General features: G+C 45.4%; 1 protein-coding gene across 1 annotated transcript in view; it reads left to right on the forward strand.

Annotated features, from left to right (window-relative positions):
- LOC141153694 (alcohol dehydrogenase 1-like) overlaps positions 1-23943 on the forward strand; it is a 52704-nt gene that overhangs the window by 3135 nt on the left and 25626 nt on the right. The window contains exons 2-4 of the mRNA XM_073638745.1: positions 33-134; positions 5364-5505; positions 23192-23276. Of these exons, the coding sequence (XP_073494846.1) occupies positions 33-134; positions 5364-5505; positions 23192-23276 (329 nt within the window). The remainder of the gene's footprint in view (positions 1-32; positions 135-5363; positions 5506-23191; positions 23277-23943) is intronic.

Genomic DNA, 23943 nt, shown 5'->3' on the forward strand with positions numbered 1-23943 from the left:
TAAATCTAGTCTTATATTATGAATTATTACAGATAATTAAGTGCAAGGCAGCTGTGACTTGGGAAGCAAATCAACCATTTTCTTTGGAAGAAATCGAAGTGGGTCCACCTATAAAGCGAGAAATAAGAATCAAAGTAAGTACTGTATTTCTTTCCCTTTATAGTCATAACAACTTAATAAGGGAACTTTATTATGGATCTGTATTATGCATGTACTTAATACTTCCCCTATATAAAGTATCAGCCCATAATGTACATTCATATGCTTCCAATGATGCTACAAGTTCATCTCTCTAAATTAGAACATCATCAAAAAGTTAATTTATTTCAGTTCTTCAATACAAAAAATGAAACTCATATATTATATAGAGTCATTGCAAACAGAGTGATCTCTTTCAAGTGTTTATTTCTGTTAATGTTGATGATTATGGCTTACAGCCAATGAAAACACAAAAGTCATTATCTCAGTAAATTAGAATACTTTATAACACCAGCTTAAAAAATGATTTTAAAATCTGAAATGTTGACCTACTGAAATGTATGTTCAGTAAATGCACTCAATACTTGGTCGGGGCTCCTTTTGCATCAATTACTGCATCAATGCAGCGTGGCATGAAAGCGATCAGCCTGTGGCACTGCTGAGGTGTTATGGAAGCCCAGGTTGCTTTGATAGCAGCCTTCAGCTCATCTGCATCGTTGGGTCTGGTGGCTCTCATCTTCCTCTTGACAAAACCCCATAGATTTTCTATGGGGTTAAGGTCAGGCGCGTTTGCTGGCCAATCAAGCACAGTGATATTGTTGTTTTTTAGGCTGTGTGTGCACGGTCAGGATTTGAATCAGAAATTTCCTGAGTGTTTCTGCATCTCCTTGGCAGGTAAAATGCTGTGGAAAAACCGTGTGGTTTTGCCCGTTTTTGATGTGTTTTTTAAAGCGTTTTTGTACATCAATCAATGCTATTTGGAGCTAAATAAAGTTATTTGGTGGGACATTGGTTTAACCCTTGGATTACCATCAGAACTGGGGTGAGTATATTGGTTAATTTAAATGATTAAAGAATGTGTCTGTTGTATTTCAAATAAAATGTTTACTCTGTGTCTGTGTGTTTATTTAACTCTTTACTTTACTTTAATTAGGTTAGGTGATCAAAGGGTCTGTTGACACCATGTCAGCACCAAACAAAAGAGCTAGTTGTCAGCTAATCCCATTCACCCAATCTTCATTAGCATTTCTATTCATGTAATTTCTGGGGCAGGTGCGAGCTGCTATTTTTAGCCTAGGAAGGTGCCACTAGTCAAACATGGTCCCTGGCTATTATAACAGCTCACTGCTGTTTCGTTAGCCACTACGTCCCCACGAACAGCAACAAGCAGCGCTTTGGACGCAGCGTATTTTTGTTGATTCCAAAACGCTGTGTTCTAATGCTGCACTTTTGTTGTCGGTACATGTGAATCCACCGCATATAATGACACTGCAATAGGTCAAAATCTGCAGTGGAGACTAGCAGGAGCCGCTGCGGGTTTGAAGTTGCATGTTTATACAGCGTCAAACCCACAGCGTCCAGATGGTACAACATCATAGATGGGATCTCTAAGAATCCCATGTCCACTATGCGTGCATCAGAGGCTGCGAATCACCTGTGGACAATGACATGCGGCGTGTCTTTCAGGATTGCAGCATGTCAAATTCTTTTGTGAAGTCGCTAATCTCCGCAACAGAAATTTGACCACTAGAAAGTGAAGAATGCGGTAAATACGCATGGTTCAGTGAACACATGTAGATTTATCTGCGTTCAATAGAATGCAACGTTTTGGATGCAGTAAAAAATATGCTTCCAAAGCGCTGCTACATCTGGATCGTGGGCCCAGAGCCTAAAATATAAAAAAAAAACTGGCGTGGGCTCCTGCATCTTTTTTATAACCAGCAGAGGGAAAGCAGACCGCTGGGGGCTGATATTAGTTGCCGGGGAAGGGGCCATTAGCCAAAAATGTTCCCTGGCTATTAATATCAGCCCACAGTTGTTTGTTTAGCCTTTACTGACTAGATTACAGGGGAATCCCAGAAAAAAATTGACGCAGGGTCCCCCTATAAAATCTAACCAGAAAAAGCTAAACTGACAGCTGCTGGCTGATATTAATAGCCAGGTAAGGAGCCATGGATACGAGCCCCCTCCTCGGCTAATAATATCACCCCTCAGCAGTCCCAGAAATGGCTCATCCATAAGATGCGCCAAATCTGGCGCTTAGCCTCTGCTCTTCCCACTGCCCTATAGCGGTGGCGAGTGGGGTTGGGGTTCACGTCAGCCTTGTATTGGTGGCTGATGTGAAACCCAGGTTAGTAATGGAGAGCGTTTATAAGACGCCCCCATTACTAACTGCGTAGGTACGTGGTCGCTGCTTTTTCAATAAATACACTGCCAGAATAAAGTATTTTAAAGAAATATAAGACACACGGTTTTAAACATTTTTTTTTATTATTCTCTCAGTTCCCTAATCCCTCGATCTTCTGAAAAAAAAGTAAAAAATCAAAAAACCATATCCCTCACCTGTCCGCCGTCACAAAGCAGTCCACAATTACTACCGATTGTCCCTTACCGATCCGTGTCACTTTTACATCAGTGACATCAGCAATCACTGATGTCACTGCTGTAGAAGACAGCAATGTATACTGACAGGAGTGTAAAATCACTCCTGTCAGTGTACATTGCTGCTGGAGTGAGGTCACTGGGGTTCATCAGCTGAAGATCAGCTGATTAGCCCCGGTGAGCTCACCACCAGTACTGGTGGGAACTTTCTCCAGAATGTTCCCACGCTGAGGTCACGTGAGCGATCAGCTGATCGCTCACGTGATCGCAGGTCATGGCAACGCAGTACACTGTTGGGAGTGAGTGCGCTCCCAGCAGTGTATCGCCGGCTGCCGGGCTGAAGATACATTGCCGTGGACCAGGAAGACACCAGGGGCGCAAAACAGGTCAGTATAGTGTTTTTTTTTCAATTTTTACTTTTTTTTTTTAAATTTACCACCACGGGCACACCGGCTCGGCTGAGGAGAGTACTGCTCCCCTCAGCCACGCCGCTCTCGCTGTTATCAACCTGACGTTTCCGCCACAAATTTACGCCAATTGGCTTTAATTGAAACGCAGAAAATTTGCAGTTATAGATATTATGCCTGCGGATTTGCTGCGGTTCAATAGACCTCAATGGGCACAAATTTGCGGCGGAAACGCGCGCACAATGGACATGCTGAGTTTTTTTCCGCAATGGTAATCCTGAGTGGAAGTTTCCGCATCATGTGCACAGCACATCAGTATTACCATTGCAATACCTGGCAGATGGATTAAATTGCGTTTTCGCTGCTAAAAAAAAATGCGAAAACTCATCAAAAACACTACGTGTGCACATAGCCTTAACCAGGTATTGGTATGGCAGTGTGGACAGGTGTCAAATCCAGCTGGAGAATGAAATTTCCATCTCCAAAAAGCTTGTCAGCAGAGGGAAGCATGAAATGCTGCAAAATTTCCTGGTAGAAGGCTGCGCTGACTTTGGTCTTGACACAGTGGACCTACACCAGCAGATGACATGGCTCCCCTAACCATCACTGATTGTGGAAACTTCACACTAGACCTCAAGCAGCTTGGATTGTGGCCTCTCCACTCTTCCTCCAGACTCTGGGACCTTGATTTCCAAATGAAATGCAAAATTTACTTTCATCTGAAAGCAACACCTTGGACCACTATGCAACATTAAGGGTCTTTTTCTCCTTGGCCCAGCTAAGAGGCTTCTGGCGTTGTCTATTGGTCATGAGTGGCTAGACACAAGGAATGAGACACTTGTAGCCCATGTCCTGGATACGTCTGTGTGTGGTGGCTTTTGAAGCAATGACTCCAGCAGCAGTCCACTCCTTGTGAATCTCCCCCAAATTTTTGAATGGCCTTTTCTTAACAATCCTTTCAAGGCTGGGGTTGTTATTCTAATTTACTGAGATAATGACTTTTGTGTTTTCATTGGCTGTAAGCCATAATCATCAACATTAACAGAAATAAACACTTGAAATAGATCACTATATTTGTAATGACTCTATATAATATATGAGTTTCACTTTTTGTATTGAAGAACTGAAATAAATTAACTTTTTGATGATATTCTAATTTAGTGAGATGCACCTGTATATATAGAGCCACACAGGTTTTTTTTTCCCTCATGAATTCATAAAGAATGTGTTTTCAAGATTGTGTCCATTTCTACAAGCATTTTTCTAGTTATATTGGGAACACTTTGGAGACATTTTTTTATTACTGCAATATTTTTTAATACTAAAGTCAAATTTGTAGACATGGACAATTATTGCTCTCTGTGGTATTGTGCTATCTGTTCTATATAGACCAGACCTTGAAAAACTGTGGCCCATGGGCCACATCCGACTCTTTGACTTTTCCTGTCCAGCCTGCGGACTGGGATAGCCAAAGGGCTAGAAACATTGCACTTCAGCATCTCAATTTCCACAGTATCGGCATCCTCAGGTTGAAAATACCATTTAATACAATGGTGGAAGAGAGGTCTGTCGGCTCCATGTTGCACCCTTCAGCCTGTGCGTGAGTCTCAGCACAGCAGGCACGGTGACATTACTAGATTGTGCCTGCTGGGTGGAGCCTCAGTCCACACTTTGCACAGAGCAGAGCAGTGCATCAGGAGAATGAGGCAGAGTTTTTTTTTTAATTGTCTATCAGTACTTGTGGGGCTCAACTGTGGGAACTATTATAATGTGTGTGGACTGTGGAGATATCACACTGTGTCTGAGGCTATGAAGAAATCATACTTGTGGGATATCATACTGTGTGTGGGGAGCTGTGGGTGCATCATACTGTGTGGGTGATTGGGAACATCATATTGTGAGAAGAGGACTGTGGGGCATCATATTGTGTACATATGACTAGGAGCTTCATACTGTGTGGGGGGAGTAGCTTATCAAGGTACACCCATATTTATTATACATAAGGCTGAATAACAGGAGCAGTATGATTTATAAACTTTATAAAAAGCAGTAAATTATATGGTTTTGATTATCTGTTATTGGTAAGAATACATGTTACAATAAACCCTAATGTAACATGCATTAGCAATAGCAGCTAGTCAACAGACTTAATTCTGCTCAGTATTAAGTGATAACAATTAAAATAATAGTAAAATTAATAATATTTAACAAAATTAAGCTCAGCATGTTGGATTGTGAGTCTGATGTGCCCCCTTGGGATAATGAATTGTCCACCCCTAATATAGACCACTAGTTGATCCCGCCTGTCTCCTATGAAATGAAAAGATGAATTTAAAAGTTTGATTTTTTTGTGCTTAATTGGAACATTTTTGTCAGATTATAACTACAGGAATCTGCGGTACAGATGGACATGCAGTCACTGGCAATCTCAAAGATATGAAGTTTCCTGTCATTCTTGGTCATGAAGCTGTTGGCATTGTGGAAAGTGTAGGTGAAGATGTTAAAGAATTTAAACCAGGTACAATATAATTTTCACCCTCTTAGTCATCTGTTTCCATATGATTTATTTATTGTTTAGCTTTGGCGATTGGGTTTTCGGTACAGTTCTGGTCTGGACCATAGATTAAAGGGGTTTTGTTGGGGCTGTAATATTGGTGGCATATCTTAAGGAGGTTCCAGTTCTGCAACCACTGCTGGCCAATTGCATAAAGGAGACCTGGTGGTCCAACTTCTAGTGTGCCGTAGTCATTGTTTGCCATGCACATAGCCATGTATCTCATGTACATTGCTGTAGGTCTTGTTTGGGTGCCATAAGTCTGATCCTGACAGATCAGATATTGATGCCATATCCTAGGAATAAGCCATCAATATTACATTTTGGGAAAAACATTTTTACAAGACAATACTTACATTTCAAAAGATGAAACAAGTCCATTTATATTGTCTTTCCTGCAGAAACTAAGCTAACGTTAGTCTTACCTCAATATGAAAAAGTTAAGTTAGACGTAAAAACAGGTTTTAAAAAACAAAATTGTCAAAATGCCAACGTGAAAAATTATTCCTGCTAGGGTTATGAGAAAACAAAATGATTGATCTGCTTAATTTTACTAAATAAGCCAAAAACAATGGAAAGATCAAAAACACATCGGCCTTCAAAAATTTCCATCGACAAATGCCAAAACTGCTGTAATTTACAAAGTTCATAATTTTTAAGAACAGAATATGGTAGGATGTGGTATGAAAAGGAGAAGCATAGCTTCAGAATCACAGGGCTATGTGCTGCCAACTGTAAACTTAGTTTTGTTAAACACTATTCATTACTATGTAACCACAGTGACATAAGAGTGAATACTTTTGTCATAATTTTTGAAGGATTTAATAAAAAGACAATGGCAATAAAATGCACCTAATTGACGTACACTTGAGCTATAATTTCTGCCAAACTCCTGCATAAATTATAGTAAATTTATGAAGCCTCAAGTGGCCATGCTCTTCCCACTAAACCCTGGCAACTTAATAAAGTGAATGCCAGAAAAAGTCTCAAATTATTGCCAAAAATTATATTTTTTATACATCAAAACTAGCACAGGGGAGGATGTTAAATTTCCTCCTAAGGTTGAGTTCAGGCAAGAGTATGAAAAATCATACGATTTTCATCCAGAAAACTTGTCCGGCTTTCATCTGTATTGCTATCCATATTCCATTCTTGTGTCCCGTTTTTACATCCGTGTTGCATTCTTATTTATATACCAACAGATTAAAATGTACATGATCAAATACAGTTTCCCATTTTAATAATGACAATGCATCTGTAAAAATTGCATGCTATACAATTGGTCCCTGATTTTGTTTTTGCGCACCCATAGATTTGAATCGACAAGTCTCATTCGAAAAGAATGAAGAAAATAGTGCATGCTGGAGTTTTTGAAAAAACTGTCATCTTATTAGCCATATTGAATTACATTCGTCAGTGTGCTGTCAAAATTCTATCAGAGTAAACTCACGCAGTATACATATGTATAATATACACTGCTCAAAAAAATAAAGGGAACACTTACAACAGAATATAACTCCAAGTAAATCAAACTTCTGTGAAATCAAACTGTCCGCTTAGGAAGCAACACTGATTGACAGTCAGTTTCACATTATTATTATTATTATTATTATTATTATTATTAATAATAATAATTTATATAGCACCATTGATTCCATGGCACTGTACATAAGGGGTTACATACCAAATACAAATATCACTTACAGTAAACAAACTAACAATGATAGAACGGTATGGAGGGAAGAGGACCCTGCCCTTGCGGGCTTACATTCTACAGGAATGGGGCGGAGACAGTAGGTTGAGGGGTTGCAGTAGCTCCGGTGTTGTTGAGGAGGCAGTGGGGTCATGGCAGGCTGTAAGCTTGTTTGAAGAGATGGGTTTTCAGGTTCCGTCTGAAAGATCCAAGTGTGGTGGATAATCGTACGTGTTGAGGCACAGAATTCCATAGGACGGGGGATATTCGGGAGAAATCTTGGAGGCGATTGCGTGAGGAACGGATAAGTGTGGAGGAGAGAAGGAGGTCTTGGGGGGACCGGAGGTTACATGAGGGAATATATCGGGAGATTAGTTCAGAGATGTACGGAGGAGAGAGGTTATGGATGGCTTTGTAGGTCAGTGTTAGTAGTTTGAACTGGATACGCTGGGGGAATGGGAGCCAGTGAAGGGATTTGCAAAGGGGGTAGCAGAGGAGTAGCTAGGCGAGAGATGAACAAGTCATGCAGCAGAGTTGAGGATGGACTGGAGGGGTGCGAGAGTGTTAGCAGGTAGGCCACAGAGGAGGATGTTGCAATAGTCGAGGCGGGAGATGATGAGGGCATGCACAAGCAGTTTAGTAGATTGAGGGTTGAGGAAAGGACGGATTCTGGAAATATTTTTGATCTGGAGGCGACAGGAGGTGGCGAGAGCTTGGATGAGGGGTTTGAAGGACAGGGCAGAGTCAAGGGTTACTCCGAGGCAGCGGATTGTCGGTACAGCGGAAAGAGTGATGTCATTTATTGTGATAGAATGATCAGGTGGGAAAGATATGCGAGATGGGGGAAAGATAATGAGTTCAGTTTTGTCCACATTGAGCTTGAGGTAGCGGGATGAGAAGAAGGAGGATATGGCTGCTAGACATGCTGGGATTCTGGACAGCAGAGAGGTGACATCTGGGCCTTGAGAGGTAGATCTGGGTGTCATCGGCGTACAGATGGTACTGGAAGCCATGGGATTTTATGAGCTGTCCCAGGCCAAGGGTATAGATTAAGAAGAGTAGGGGTCCTAGGACAGAGCCTTGAGGAACTCCAACAGAGAGGGGGCAGGGTGAGGAGGTAGTGTGGGAGTGGGAGACGCTAAATGTGCGGTTAGAAAGGTATGCGGAGATCCAGGATAGGGCAAGGTCTTTGACTCCAAAGGAAGAGAGTATCTGTAGTAGGAGGCAGTGGTCAACTGTATCAAAAGCAGAGGAGAGGTCAAGAAGAAGGAGTACAGAGAATTGTCTGTTAGCTTTGGCTGTAAGTAAGTCATTGGTGATTTTGGTAAGGGCAGTTTCGGTGGAATGGTGGGGGCGGAAGCCGGATTGTCGGTTGTCGAAGAGACATGCTGTTGTGCAAATGGAATAGACAATAGATGGAAACTATTGGCAATTATCAAGACACACTCAATAAAGGAGTGGTTCTGCAGGTGGGGGCAACAGACCACATCTCAGTACCAATGCTTTCTGACTGATGTTTTGGTCACTTTTGAATGTTGGTTGTGCTTTCACACTCGTGGTAGCATGAGACGGACTCTAAAACCCACAGAAGTTGCTCAGGTAGTGCAGCTCATCCAGGATGGCACTTCATTGCGAGCTGTGACAAGAAGGTTTGCTGTGTCTGTCAGCGTAGTGTCCAGAGGCTGGAGGTGCTACCAGGAGACAGGCCAGTGCACCAGGAGACGTGGAGGGGGCCGTAGGAGGGCAACAACCCAGCAGCAGGACCTCTACCTCCGCCTTTGTGCAAGGAGGAACAGGAGGAGCACTGCCAGAGCCCTGCAAAATGACCTTCAGCTGGCCAAAAATGTGCATGTGTCTGCACAAACAGTTAGAAACCGACTTCATGAGGGTGGTATGAGGGCCCGATGTCCACAGATGGGGGTTGTGCTCACAGCCCAACACCGTGCAGAATGCTTGACATTTGCCACAGAACACCAGGATTGGCAAAGTCGTCTCTGGCGCCCTGTGCTCTTCACAGATGAAAGCAAGTTTACACTGAGCACATATGACAGACGTGACAGACTCTGGAGACGCCGTGGAGAGCGATCTGCTGCCTGCAACATCCTTCATGATGACCAGTTTGGCAGTGGGTCAGTAATGGAGTGGGGTGGCATTTCTTTGGAGGGCCGCACAGCCCTCCATGTGCTCGCCAGAGGTAGCCTGACTGCCATTAGGTACCGAGATGAGATCCTCAGACCCCTTGTGAGACCATATGCTGGTGCAGTTGGCCCTGGGTTCCTCCTAATGCAGGACAATGCCAGACCTCATGTGGCTGGAGTGTGTCAGCAGTTCCTGCAAGATGAAGGCAATTGAAGCTATGGACTGGCCCGCCCGTTCCCCAGACCTGAATCCGATTGAGCACATCTGGGACATCATGTCTTGCTCCATCCACCAACGTCACGTTGCACCACAGACTGTCCAGGAGTTGGCGGATGCTTTAGTCCAGGTCTGGGAGGAGATCCGACAGGAGACCATCCGCAACCTCATCAGGATCATGCCCAGGCGTTGTAGGGAGGTCATACAGGCACGTGGAGGCCACACACAATACTGAGCCTCAATTTGACTTGTACATCAAAGTTGTATCAGCCTGGAGTGTGTTTTTCCACTTTAATTTTGGGGGTGACTCCAAATCCAGGCCTCCATTGGTTAATAAATTTGATTTCAATTGATGATTTTTATGTGATTTTGTTGTCAGCACATTCAACTTTGTACAGAACAAAGTATTCAATTAGAATATTTCATTCATTCAGATCTAGGATGTGCTATTTGAGTGTTCCCTTTATTTTTTTGAGCAGTGTACATTACACATATGTATAATATGCTCATCTGAACAAGCTCTAAATCTCTCTTAAATGGGTTGTCCACTACTCAGACAACCCCTTCTCAATCCTTATGTTTCCATCTTGTAAAATAATATCAGTTATACTCACTTCCGGTGCCCTCACCGTTCCAGCAGTGTTAGCTCTGGCTCTCCTGGGGATTGTGTGATATTGTTATTTTATGTGATTCCTGCAGTCAATCAGCGCTGGCTTCACTTTCCCTGCTTTCGGACAAATCACATACATCCGGAGGAAGTGAGAGCTGCGAATTTATTTGATTTGAATTGAATTCTCCTTGAATTTTACAGAATTAAAACTCGAGTAGGATTCAATTCCGCTCAAATAAATTTTGCCATCTCTAGTAAAAGGCATATATATACATGTAAAGGCATACATATGTCCCGCCCCCTGGGGCCCAGGACGGTCAATAAATGAAAAGTGAAAGTCAATTTGGGAAATAAAGTGTTTGGGGATAATGTTCGTGACGCCACCCGTGGTATGCGGCTATAGGGGCCGCCGCTGCGGTACAGATCCACTGGGGCTGTTGGTGACGCAGCAGAGATGATTCAGCTCTCCATGGGCAGAGCTAAGCTCCAGGGCAGTATATAGTGATTGATGAGGTAGATGTTGTTGGTGTAGTGCAAAGCAGGTGACGCAGCAATTAAGTGAAGGACACAGTGGGGTGCAGTCTTCCAGTGTTTACTCACAGTTATTAAGATGCTCCAGATTACAACCGCTGAATTATAACCACCCACGTCGTCCTGTGTCCTCCGGGGAAGTGATCCAGCCAACTCTCAGATAATTTGGGTGCACTTGAACGGGACCCCTTTCTTATGTACCTTCCCAGGTCGTCTCTCTGCGCTGGCTCTCTCCCTCCTGCCCTGCGCCTCACACACAGTGTCCCGAGCCAGTGGCCGCAGGCCTTGTGGGGCGACGTCCGGTCTGTCCCCTGGGCCTATATGGCCACCTTTTCAGCGATTGTGTATGGATTTTGGCTACGGCACATGAAGATACCGCAACCTCCGGTTTGCTAGCTGAGTCTTGTAGTCCCCCACTAGTCTGGGGCTGGTCCCCTCCTGTGGCCTGATCCCTCCACGATCAGCGTGAACTCGGTCGCACTGGTGGCATCCCACACTCGCCGTGCCCCTAGGATCCCTTCTCTCTCTGGAGCCCTCCTCACTGCTCCGGTCTTCTCTCCTCACTCTCCTCCTGGGCCTCTCTGACTCGTCCACGGTCCTCCCTTCCTCTCTCACTTGTAGGACCAGACTGAACTGTATTCCTGCTGCAAGCACTGGAACAGGAGAATGGACCCTTCTAGATGTTTCTACTCTTCTTTTATACTCTTCCTTCAGTGCTCCCCTAAACTACTTCCTCCACCCACCTCGTCTACTTAGTTCCACCTTCCTAACAGGGACCAGGCCTGTGCTCTCCATTAGGAGCTATGTGGACCTTCCCTAGGAAGTGGTGTAGTGTTGGATGTGAGTGGTTTGGTTCCCATGTAGTGCTCCCTCCTTACCTGAGAGTGGGGTACCACACCTCTGGATGAGATGCAGTACCTCTGTGGCAACTGGACCCGCAGTGGTGCTACACATACAGTATACATATGTGTGCATATATACAGTGATGGAAATAATTATTTGATCCCTTGCTGTTTTTGTAAGTTTTCCCACTGACAAAAACATGAACAGTCTATAATTTTAAGGGTAGGTAAATTGTATCATTGAGAGATAGAATATCCCCCCAAAAAATCAAGAAAATCGCATTGTATAAATTAAATAAATTTATTTGCATTTTGCAGTGAGAAATAAGTACGGTATTTGATACCTCTGGCAAACAACACTTAATACTTGGTGGCAAAACCCTTGTTGGTAAGCACAGCAGTCAGATGTTTTTTGTAGTTGATGGTGAGGGTTGCGCACATGTCAGGAGGAATTTTGGTCCACTCCTCTTTGCAGATCATCTATAAATCATTCCGATTTTGAGGCTGTCGCTTGGCAACTTGGAGCTTCAACTCCCTCCATAAGTTTTTTATGGGATTAAGGTCTGGAGACTAGCTAGGCCACTAGCTGGGGTATATAGGGAAAAGTGCGGGAAAACCGCCATTCTGGGAGGAGCAGCCACAAGAGAGTTTTACCATGGAGTTATTGGAATCCCTCATGGTGCGGCAGAGGGACGTTGCCCGGTCTCGGAGTGGTGGATGGCTCGAATTCCAGCTGTCTGCTTTGCTGGGAGCAGCTGGTACCCATGATGTGCCATCAGTAGCAGGGAGGAGAACCAGGAGGACCCGGCCCCTGGAGGGACTGTCACCGGAGGTAACCACGCGCAACAGTCGCAGGCTCCCCTCCGGAGACCCTGCGGGAGGCCCTTCCCGCCGCGCTCGCCCCAGCAGGAATCCATCCAGCCGGCTTGTGGGCACAGTAGGGCGAGGATCGCGGGCCGTGCCGGAAGTCAGGGCCGCACCGGATGTGCGGCCTGCATCAGTAGTGCTGCCGGTGCCGGAGGTCCGGGCCCCGGCCGACCGGCGCATGAGCACAGCAACTGGGCTGCAAAGGCCAGCTGTTAATCGCGGTGGGGGCCACAGGAGCAGGCAAGGGACCAGAAGGACGCTGGGAGAAGGACCCCATGCGGCAGGCACCACTGGTGATGTTCCTGTCGGGGTGCCTGCTGGGAGGAACACCAGGAGAGCATCTCAGCAAGGTTCTGCGGGCAGGCAGCAGTGCAGAGAACCCCTGCTGCTTGGCTCACCCAGCCGACGCGGAGTGGGGGTAAAGGAGGGCAACATCATATTGCCTGGCAGCTTGTGTCTTGTCAGCACGGACCAGACCCATGCGTCTGGGTCTGGTTATCAAAGAGTGTCCAGAGCTGCAGCTAGGAGCGCAAGGAGGTCTGGCGGGAGGTGATCCTCTGAAAGAAGGCCGGCTACATCATCCGCAACTGCTCAGGTACCCCCTGGTGATGGGGAGGCCAGGGGCGCGAGCCTTGAGCAGCGACCTGATTCAGAGGGATCTGATTCCAGCGGCGACCGTGACGGAGGAAGAGATCGTCGGGATTTAGGATTTCCGGCTGGCGGGGACACAGCACCTGCGTTGCAGCGTGAGTATGACTTTATGTCTGGTTTGTCGTCCGCAGGAGCTGTATTGCTAGAGGAAGGCAGGAGTCAGTTGGTAGTGCCAGGGGGAGGAATTTAGGCGGGCCCGGTGGCGCAGAGGTATCGGGGATTAGGGATATCTTGCACAGTATGTCACAGATTTTGCTTAGAATGGAGGGCGGGGCAGCGAGGGGGTCAAGGGCATCCTCCCGTAGGAGCCTGGTTGCCAGGACAGGCCGTGTTGCCACAGTCTAGTTACGAAGCGGTTGGGTCTGCGGCGGGCGCAGGGGTAGCATCTACGGGGGTTTCAGTATCGGTTCAGACGGAAAAAGACAAAGGAGATACGGTGAAGCTGAACGATAGGGCAAAAGGTGAGGTGTATGTGTGCTTTGAGGGGCCACTGGGGGCACATTTGAAAAAAGAGGTGAAAGAGAAAATTTGGAACGATGAATATGTCGAAACTTTCTCCCTCCTTCCATTGGAAAAGTTTAATCTAGACAAAGGGAAGAAGGACGATAGCAAAAAGGAGGAGGAGGAGAAGCGCAGGTGGCGGTTAATCCCCCAGACATCTGTAAATTGGCTTCAAGCGTTTGCTATATTGGCCGGTGTCATTGGGGAGAAGTTTCCTGAGAATTGCTCGGGTTTATTCTGCTATTTAGACTCTATTGGGGAAGCACATCGTACTTACGGGAGTCAGACATGGCTGAGGTATGATGAGCAATTCAGGCAGAGGAAGGGGGTGCAGCCAGAGATTAAGTGGGATCAGAAGGATATTGGTCACTGGTTAAAAGTGATGACCCTAGCTAGGTACGGGCAGTCCTTTCATGGGAGCGGAGGTAGCGGGAGTCAACCGTCGGGACATGGGGGGGAGGTAGTCAGGGAGCACAGGGAGGAAAAGCGAAGTCTGGCACAATTTAATGATGGGCAGTGCAAATATGGAAACAGCTGTAAGTTCAAACATGTTTGTTCCCATTGCAATGGGAGCTCCCATGGGGCCTCAAAATGCTTCAAAAAAGGAAAAGGAAAGCTGTCTGTGGGTACCGGTCAAGGGGGTAACTCCAGTGAAGCTGCTAGGGATGGCCCCCTTTCTAAGTAGATATCCTGATCAATTGAAGGCTACAATTATTCGGAATGGTTTTTTGGAAGGTTTCAGGATCCTGCCACCTGATCATAAAGTTCCTTTTTCAGTTAAGAATTTGAGGTCTGCTTTATTGCATCCAGAGGTCGTCAGTGTAAAGTTGTCAAAGGAGGTGGAGTTAGGGCGTATGGCAGGACCGTTTGTGAGTTTGCTGGGTGAAGGGGTGATCATTTCTCCTTTGGGGGTTGTTCCCAAGAAGGAGCCGAATAAATTTCGTTTGGTTCAGCATTTGTCGTACCCGAAGGGGTTTTTGGTCAATGACGGTAGAGCGCCAGAATTATGTTCTCTAGAATACACATAATTTGATATGGCGGTGTCATGGGTGCGCAGGTACGGGCCTGGGTCATTGTTAGCAAAAAACAATATTGAATTGGCTTTCAGGTTTCTTCCAGTTCACCCGGCTAGCATTCCGTTATTGGGTTGTTTTTGGAACAAAGGTTATTACCTAGATAGGTGTTTGCCTATGGGTTGCTCGATTTAATGTTCGTTGTTTGAGACTTTCAGTACTTTTCTGGAGTGGGTGGTTAGGGATGTTGCAGGTGTGCAGTCCGTTATTCATTACCTGGATGACTTTTTGTTCATAGGTCCCCCAGATTCGTTTGTTTGTGGTAATTTGTTAGTAGCCATGGTGTGGGTTGCAGAACATTTTGGTGTTCCATTGGTGAAAGAAAAACTGAAAGTCCTTGTACCGTGTTGAGTTTTTTAGGAATATTGATCGATTCGGAAAGAATGGAATGTCGGTTGCCCGAGGACAAATTAGCATTGCTCATGCAGGAGGTTGAGCGAATCGGTAAATTGCGCAAGGTGACATTGAAGGAGCTGCAATCGCTGTTAGGGAGATTGAACTTTGCATGTAGGATTATGCCTATGGGCAGAATATTTTGTCGCAGGTTGTCAAGGGCAACAGCAGGTGTGCGGGCATCGCATCATTTTATTCATTTGAATAGAGATCACAGGGAGGATTTGTTGGTATGGAAGTGCTTTCTGGACAATTACAATGGTAGGTCATTGATTCAGCAGGAGTTTTTGAACAGCTTTGATTGCGAGATTTATACGGACGCTGCCGGCGGGGCTGGCTACGGGGCCTATTGTAAGGGAAAGTGGAGCGTTGGAAAATGGCCCGATTCGTGGAAGGAGAGGGGTCTTACAAAGAATCTTGCTCTTTTTGAATTATTCCCAATCGTAGTCGCGGTCTCAATTTGGGGCAAATTTTTCTCGAATCAGAGAGTCAGGTTCCACTGCGATAATATGAGCGTGGTGGCGGTGATTAATAGTTTGTCGGCTTTGTCTCCTCCCGTTATTAAACTGGTCAGGGAACTGGTACTCCGTTGTCTGGAATTCAATGCGTGGATTTCGGCGGTACATGTGCCAGGTGTGCAAAATTCTATAGCGGATGCATTGTCTCGTTTTCAGTGGGAGCGTTTTCGGGCACTGTCACCAGAGGCAGAAGTCGCTGGAGTGGAATGCCCTTCGCAGTTGTGGCAGCTGATTACGGGTGAGCTGGAAGATTGATTCAGGAGTCAGTTGCGAGGTCAACCTGGTCTTTATACGAGGCATCGTGGCGAGTATGGCAAAGCTGGGTGTCCCATTGGGGGGTGGTAGAGAGTGACGAGGATAGAACATTGGCGCTTTTTTTTTTAGTTGGTAAGGCTGCAGAATTAGGGTGGTCGGTATCTAGAGTTAGTAAATTTATTGCCGGGCTTGCATTCGGTTTCAAATTTCAGGGAGGGTCTGATGTCACAAAATCCTTTTTAGTCAAGCAGGCATTAAAAGGTTTTAAAAAAGGTAGCAAGATTTTGGATAAGCGTAGGCCAGTTTCATTTAGTATGTTGGAAAGGCTAGGTGTTGTATTGGAAAGGATTTGTTGTTCTAGTTTCGAGTCGGCTCTATTTAAACTAACTTTTTCCATAGCTTTTTTCGAGGCGATGAGAGTAGGTGAAATGGTGGCCCCCCAGCAAGAATAGGGCAGGGGGTTTATTAGCCGAAGACGTAAGTTGCTGGGCTGGGGGCATCGATTTTTGGATCAGACATGCAAAGACAGATCTGTTAGGTAGAGTAGACGGGGCTTTGATATGTCCAAGGAGGTGCTTGGAGGCATATTGGCAGGTGTGGTCGGGGAGATCTGGCCCACTTTTATGCCACTGTAACGGTGCATTTCTGTCCCGATTTCAGTTTATAGCAGTCCTTAAAAAGGGGGTGCAAGACTTGGGCCTTAGTTCAGATGTGTACGGTTCACATTCTTTAAGGATTGGCGCTGCGTCAGAGGCTGATGGGCGAGGTTTGGGTGCTGAGGTGATAAAGCGGATTGACAGGTGGAGTTCGGACCATTATTTGACGTATGTTCGGCGTTGAATACCACAGGAATTTATTATTTTGAGTTGTTGAATATGCTTGTTATTATTCTTTTTAGGTGGCGTTCCCTTGTTAGCCTGGATTTTCGGACATTCGTTTGTGCATTGGGGGGCACTGCGTGCTGATGTAAGGCGTGATGGTAGGCAATTGGGTTTTCTGAGAATTGGGTTTTCTGAGGGAACAAGTAGTTATCCGTTGGCTAGGTTTTAGGGGGATGGTATGGAGTCGGGTTATGTCCAAATTTCACAAAGCGGCTCGATTGGACAGAACACCCGATATTTTATTATGCATATGGGAGGGAATGATTTGGGGGCTAGGACTGTTAGAGAGTTAATTCAGGATATTCGTTTTGATTTTTGAGGTTGTGGACATCTTTTCCGGGGGTTCTGACTGTGTGGTCAGACATAGTGCCTAGGCAGAAATGGCGGGCGGCCAGATCAGTGAAAGGGATTAATAGGGCAAGAGTGAAATTAAATAGGGCCATATCGAGCTTTGTGTCGAGGAATGGTAGGATAAGTGTTAGGCACTTTGAGTTGGAATCTGGGGTTGGTAATTTCTGGTTAGAGGACGGTGTTCATCTAAACGCTATTGGAATTGATCTCTGGGCCCTGGCGATACAGGAGGGGATTGAAAGAGCACTGGTGGTTTTCGGGCACTCACGAGCCTAAGGTTTCAGGGCTGTTCGTGGTTGGCGGGGGGTGTGGTTCTTGGAGTTGGTACTGAATTGTCGGTGGAAGGAATTGGAAAAATTCCAGGTCGTTTTAAATTGAGTGGGGGTGATCTGGCAGTCGGTTCTGGGCTCTGGATGGGGTTTTACCCTGGAAGCTTTTAGTTGGTTAGTCTTTCACAGACTGTGGAAGTTTGGTGCCCGTGAGCTGGTGGTGCACGGCTGAGGGTAACATGGTGGTCAAGTTCTTCTAGTTTATTTCAAAGCCAGATCTATTAGCTCCAAGAACCCTCCCTCCATATATATATTTATTTTATTGATATTTTGATTGTTATTGTTGTGTGTTAATAAAATGGCCACTGTGGCCAAAATTTATCCAAAGAACAACAGGATGTAGCGTTTTTATTTTGGGGACGGGGTCCTCGGGTAAGGCAGGAGAAGGTAAACCATCAGGTAAGAAACCATATTGGCCGTACCAGGTCAAGTGTTTATTTCTGTTAATGTTGATGATTATGGCCTCCATTGGTTAATAAATTTGATTTCCATTGATGATTTTTGTGTGATTTTGTTGTCAGCACATTCAACTTTGTACAGAACAAAGTATTCAATGAGAATATTTCATTCATTCAGATCTAGGATGTGTTATTTGAGTGTTCCCTTTATTTTTTTGAGCAGTGTATATGACTCGCCCCCTGGGCCGTGGGGCACTCGGAACCGGGCGATAGGGAGACGATGGGGGTAGTAGTGGCGACCCGGTCCCGTAGTCCAGGGTGGTCAGACCAATGGCAGTCTTTTAGATGTTTTAAGAGATGTCCGACTACGCCACCCGTGGATTGCGGTTATTAGGAACCGCCGCTGCAGGGCAGACCGCTGGGGCCGATGATGTACGCAGCTGGGATGGTGTGACTCCCCACGGGAAGAGTGCGGCCCCAGGGCAGTGTAGTGAATGGTGGGAGTGATGGTGGTGAGAGTCCCAGTACCGGTAATGCCGGAGGAGCGAAAAAGCACACAGACAACGTACTGCAGTCCAGGGTCTTTACTCACAGTTAATATCCAAGTCACTTCTGCAGGGAATGACTGCCCGAGCTGTGCTGCGTCCACCAGGTGAGGGGCTCGGTCAACTCCCAGACAGCTCAGGAGTATGGCTCAAGACCCCCTTTTCTCCTTTCTCTGGCCTGCCTCACCAGTGACCCACTTTTGTCCAGCTACCGTGGACTTGTGCGGTTAAACGTGGGCCCCGTCCTCCGCTGTCCTATATGGTGCCTTCCTAGCAGGTTTGATGAGGTGTCGCACCAATAAATGATCACGACCTCCGGTCTTTGGCTGAGGGTTGTTTCTCCTCCACCAACTTGGGATCCGGTACCCTTAATCTGCCTGACCCTTCACCCTGGATTCTCGTGGGTTCTTAGGGTCCCTTCCACCTTCTTGTTCCTGAGCCCTTCTGTTTCTTCCTCTCTTTCTTTGCTGTTCCTTTCTGTTTCTGTTCCTTTCTGTTCTTGTTCCTTTCTGTTCCTGGCCCTCTCCTCAGGCCTGCCTCATGGAGCTGGGCCCAGACTGAGCCACAGCTCCCTGTCAGCCCTCTCTGGCCGAACTCCTCTCTCTCCTCCTCCTGCTTGAACTGACCCAGAACTAAGATGGTGCCCACCTTTTATACCTCCCTCTAGAAACATGTGCCCAGGTGACCAGCAACCAATGGGCTCCTTCCTACGCTCAGGAACCAACCCCTATCTGCCCCTACAGCACTGGGTGTTCCACCCCCTTCCCCACTCCAGACAGGGACATAGTCGGTCGTGCCTGCACTTCTGTCTAGTGGGAGCGCCGTTGAGCTGTCCCTCGGAAATGGGGTGTGTGTGCTGTATGCAGCTAACTGAGCCCTGGTCCATACTCCATCCTTACCCGGGAGTGGAATATCACACCTCTGGCAGAGGTGCAATACCCCTGTAGCGGCCGAACCCTCGGGGCGCTACATATATACATATATATATACACTGCTCAAACACTTAAACAATAGAATATAACTCCAAGTAAATCAATCTTCTGTGAAATCAAACTGTCCACTTAGGAAGCAACACTGATTGACAATCAATTTCACATGCTGTTGTGCAAATGGAATAGACAATAGATGGAAATTATTGGCAATTATCAAGACACCCTCAATAAAGGAGTGGTTCTGCAGGTGGGGACCGCAGACCACATCTCAGTACCAATGCTTTCTGGCTGATGTTTTGGTGACTTTTGAATGTTGGTTGTGCTTTCACACTCGTGGTAGCATGAGACAGACTCTACAACCCACAGAAGTTGCTCAGCTAGTGCAGCTCATCCAGGATGGCACATCAATGCGAGCTGTGGCAAGAAGGTTTGCTGTGTATGTCAGCGTAGTGTCCAGAGGCTGGAGGCGCTACCAGGAGACAGGCCAGTACACCAGGAGAGGTGGAGGGGGCCGTAGGAGGGCAACAACCCAGCAGCAGGACCGCTACCTCCGCCTTTGTGCTAGGAGGAACAGGAGGAGCACTGCCAGAGCCCTGCAAAATGACCTCCAGCAGGCCACAAATGTGCATGTATCTGCACAAACGGATAGAAACCGACTCCATGAGGGCCCGACGTCCACAGATGGGGGTTGTGCTCACAGCCCAACACCGTGCAGGACGCTTGGCATTTGCCACAGAACACCAAGATTGGCAAAGTCGCCACTGGCGCCTTGTGCTCTTCACAGATAAAAGCAGGTTCACACTGAGCACATGTGACAGACGTGACAGAGTCTGGAGACGCCGTGGAGAGCGATCTGCTGCCTGCAACATCCTTCAGCATGACTGGTTTGGCAGTGGGTCAGTAATGGTGTGCGGTGGCATTTCTTTGGAGGGCCGCACAGCCCTCCATGTGCTCACCTGAGGTAGCCTGACTGCCATTAGGTACCGAGATGAGATCCTCAGACCCCTTGTGAGACCATATGCTGGTGCGGTTGGCCCTGGGTTCCTCCTAATGCAGGACAATGCCAGACCTCATGTGGCAGGAGTGTGTCAGCAGTTCCTGCAAGATGAAGGCATTGAAGCTATGGACTGGCCCGCCCGTTCCTCAGACCTGAATCCGAGCACATCTGGGACATCATATGTCGCTCCATCCACCAACGTCACGTTGCACCACAGACTGTCCAGGAGTTGGCGGATGCTTTAGTCCAGGTCTGGGAGGAGATCCCACAGGAGACCATCCGCAACCTCATCAGGAGCTTGCCCAGGCGTTGTAAGGAGGTCACACAGGCACGTGGAGGCCACACACAATACTGGGCCTCATTTTGACTTGTTTTAAGGACATTACATCAAAGTTGGATCAGCCTGTAGTGTGTTTTTCCACTTTAATTTTGGGGGTGACTCCAAATCCAGGCCTCCATTGGTTAATAAATTTGATTTCCATTGATGATTTTTGTGTGATTTTGTTGTCAGCACATTCAACTTTGTACAGAACAAAGTATTCAATGAGAATATTTCATTCAATCAGATCTAGGATGTGTTATTTGAGTGTTCCCTTTATTTTCTTGAGCAGTGTATATATATATATATATATATATATATATATATATATATATATATATACACACACACACATCCATATACACCACTTTCCAATTTACTATGCAAATAAATGCTATGTTTCTCTGATTTCCCTAAATGATCGATGCGAATGAGTCAGTATAATGTTTATATGATTATTACTGTACATCATCATAACAGTATTTTTTTCAAAACTAAAAAAACTCAAAATGCACTGCTGCAAATTACAGAGTTTCCAAGCATTTTATAGAATGAAAACAACTGAAAATGGTAATTTGTGGAATTTGCAGCATTTCATAGGTCAAATTTACTGAAATCAAAACATCTTAACAGGCCTAATTACATGCTAACATAGGACCCTTTCTTTGATAACACCTTCACAATTCTTGCATCTTTTGAACTTGAGTTTTTGGATAGTTTCTGCTTGAATTTCTTTGCAGGATGTCAGAATAGCCTCCCAGAGCTGCTGTATTGATGTGCCTCCCACCCTCATAGATCTTTTGCTTAAGGATACTCCAAAGGTTCTCAATATGGTTGAGGACAGGGGAGGATGGTGGCCACCCATAGATTTCTCCTCTTTTATGCCCATAGCAGCCAATAACGCAGAGGTATTCTTTGCAGCATGAGATGGTGCATTATCATGCATGAAGATGATTTTTCTATGGATTGCACAGATCTTCTTTTAGTACCATGGAAGAAAGTAGTCAGTTGAAAACTCTATAAACTTTCCCGAGGTAATTTTTACACCTTCAAGGACGCTAAAAGGGCCTATCAACTCTCTCCATGGTTCTGACCCAAAACATGCTCCACCACTTCTTTGCTAACGTCACAGCCATGTTGGGACATTTTGGCTATCAATCAACCATCCACTACTCCATCCATCTGGATCATCCAGGGTTGCACGGCACTCATCAGTAAACAAGACTGTTTTAATATTAGTCTTCATGTGTGTCTGGACCCACTGCAACCGTTTCTGCTTGTGAGCACTGTTTAGGGGTGGCAGAGTGGTAGGTTTATGCAGAACTGCAAGCCTTTGGAGGGTCCTGTACCTTGGGGTTTGCGGAACTCTATAGGCACCAGCAGCTTCAAATATCTGTTTGCTGCTTTGTAAAGGTATTTTAGCAGCTGCTCTCCTAATACAATAAGTTTGTTTGGCAGAAACCTGTCTCATTATGCCTTTTTCTGCACAAACCCGTCTGTGCTCTGTATCAGCCTCAAACATCTTCACAGTACGATGATCATGCTTAAGTTTTCGTGAAATATCTAATGTTTCATATCTAGTCCAAGGCATTGTACTATTTGACACTTTTTGGCAGCAGAGAAATCCTTTCTCTTTCCCATATTGCTTGAAGCCTGTGGCCTGCTTAATAATGTAAGTTGCAGGTGTCTGAGATTGATTTAGTTGATTCAAAGAGCCGTGAGACACAACACTATCCATGAGTTTATGTGAAAAATAAACAAATGACATCTTTATGACACGTAAATCCAATTTGCATAATACTTTGGTATATAGGCATATATATACATATTTATGCTGCTTGGTTCAAAGAGCCATTTTTCAGGGCTCAGTGATAATATCATCTTTTTGTCCACATTCATTAACGCCTGCCAACCCCCCTATATTTCTTCAAATGTACCTTTGTAATATGTATTAATCTATAAATCATTCACCTTTCCTGCCACTCCCCACTGCTCCCTCGCACTTTCTGCTCCATTGTGCCTCCATTGCCCCTTATCAACGTCTAGGTGTTTACTCCAGGCTGTGGCTTTCAATGAACTCCATTCATTGCCGGTATTGCGAGGCTACTCACGGTTGGAAGTCACAGCAAGGATTGAAGACCGGGCTAGAGATGCAATGTGTTGGAGGCACAGAGGACTGGACAGTGGGCAGGGAGCAGCGGGGGCAGCGAGAGAGGTGGCTGATGAGGTGAGTATGAGTTGTTTTCTTTTACAGCTTACTTTTATTATGCTCCGGGGTCTTGGGAGACCCCAGAGCATGAAAGGGAACATTCAATTAGCAGAGAATAACTTTGCCTTGAATTGCATTTCCTGGTGAAATTCAAATTTTTTTCAGATCCTCTCATCTCTCCTTTTTATCATATTGCCCATCCAATATTTAGTACCATTTTAAACTTGCATTCAAAATTTGCTTCTGTGTTGTCAGGAGAGCCCGTGTTTACATAGGTTGGTTGTAATTGGGAGCAGTAACGCATAAGATCCATTTCTATCTACCACAACTGATTGTAGCTGGACATATTGAAGGACTTTACCTGCTATTTTGGCAACCAACATCATATTTTATTCTGCAGGTGATAAGGTTATCCCACTTTTTGCGGGTCAGTGTGACCAATGTCCCTCTTGCAAGGACCCAAGAAGCAATTTCTGTTTTTCAAAGTAAGTTTATATAGGTCCTAATTAACTACATATATACATTGCTGTAATTGTTAATTCTTTATGGATTTAATTCATGTAAAGGGGTTGCATTAAGTTTGGAATTTATAATAGATAACTTCACTGGTGTTTTGACCGTTGGGCTGAAGAGCCCAGTCTGAATTGTGTGCTGGTCTAGCAGTCGTACCTCTGCTCCATTCATCCTTAATGGGAGTGCCGAAGACCAGCTTAGCGCAGTGCTTGGCTATCTCTGGCAGTCCCTCTGAGAATGAATAGAGCGGAAGTCGAGCATGTGCACCTCCGCTCTTCAAAGCCCTGTTCTTGGGATTGTTGGGGGTTTCATGGATAGAGGATAATTTCCAAACTTGGTACAGCTTTTTTAAAAACTTGTTCACCTGTAACCCAATCTAGTTCAGTTAAAGTGTTTGGAACTCAGTGTGGAATATGTGTATTAATTTTTTTTAAAATATTGTATCTATGTAAAAACTTTTCCTGAAGCATTGTGAACTGTTATCTACTAGTAAAAAGTTTTAATCATAATTCATTATGAAATCTGATTTCTCTAATCTTTCAATGAGAATGTAATTGCTTCCTAAACTTGGTCTTCAGAGTAACTAATGAGAATGTCATGTGTAGTCTTGTTCTGCAGTCATATTCGCTAATTCCATTG

The sequence above is a fragment of the Phyllobates terribilis genome, unplaced genomic scaffold, assembly GCF_046119375.1.
Source record: "Phyllobates terribilis strain yellow unplaced genomic scaffold, ASM4611937v1 Scaffold_1__5_contigs__length_1240528914, whole genome shotgun sequence".
Taxonomy (NCBI): Eukaryota; Metazoa; Chordata; class Amphibia; order Anura; family Dendrobatidae; genus Phyllobates; species Phyllobates terribilis.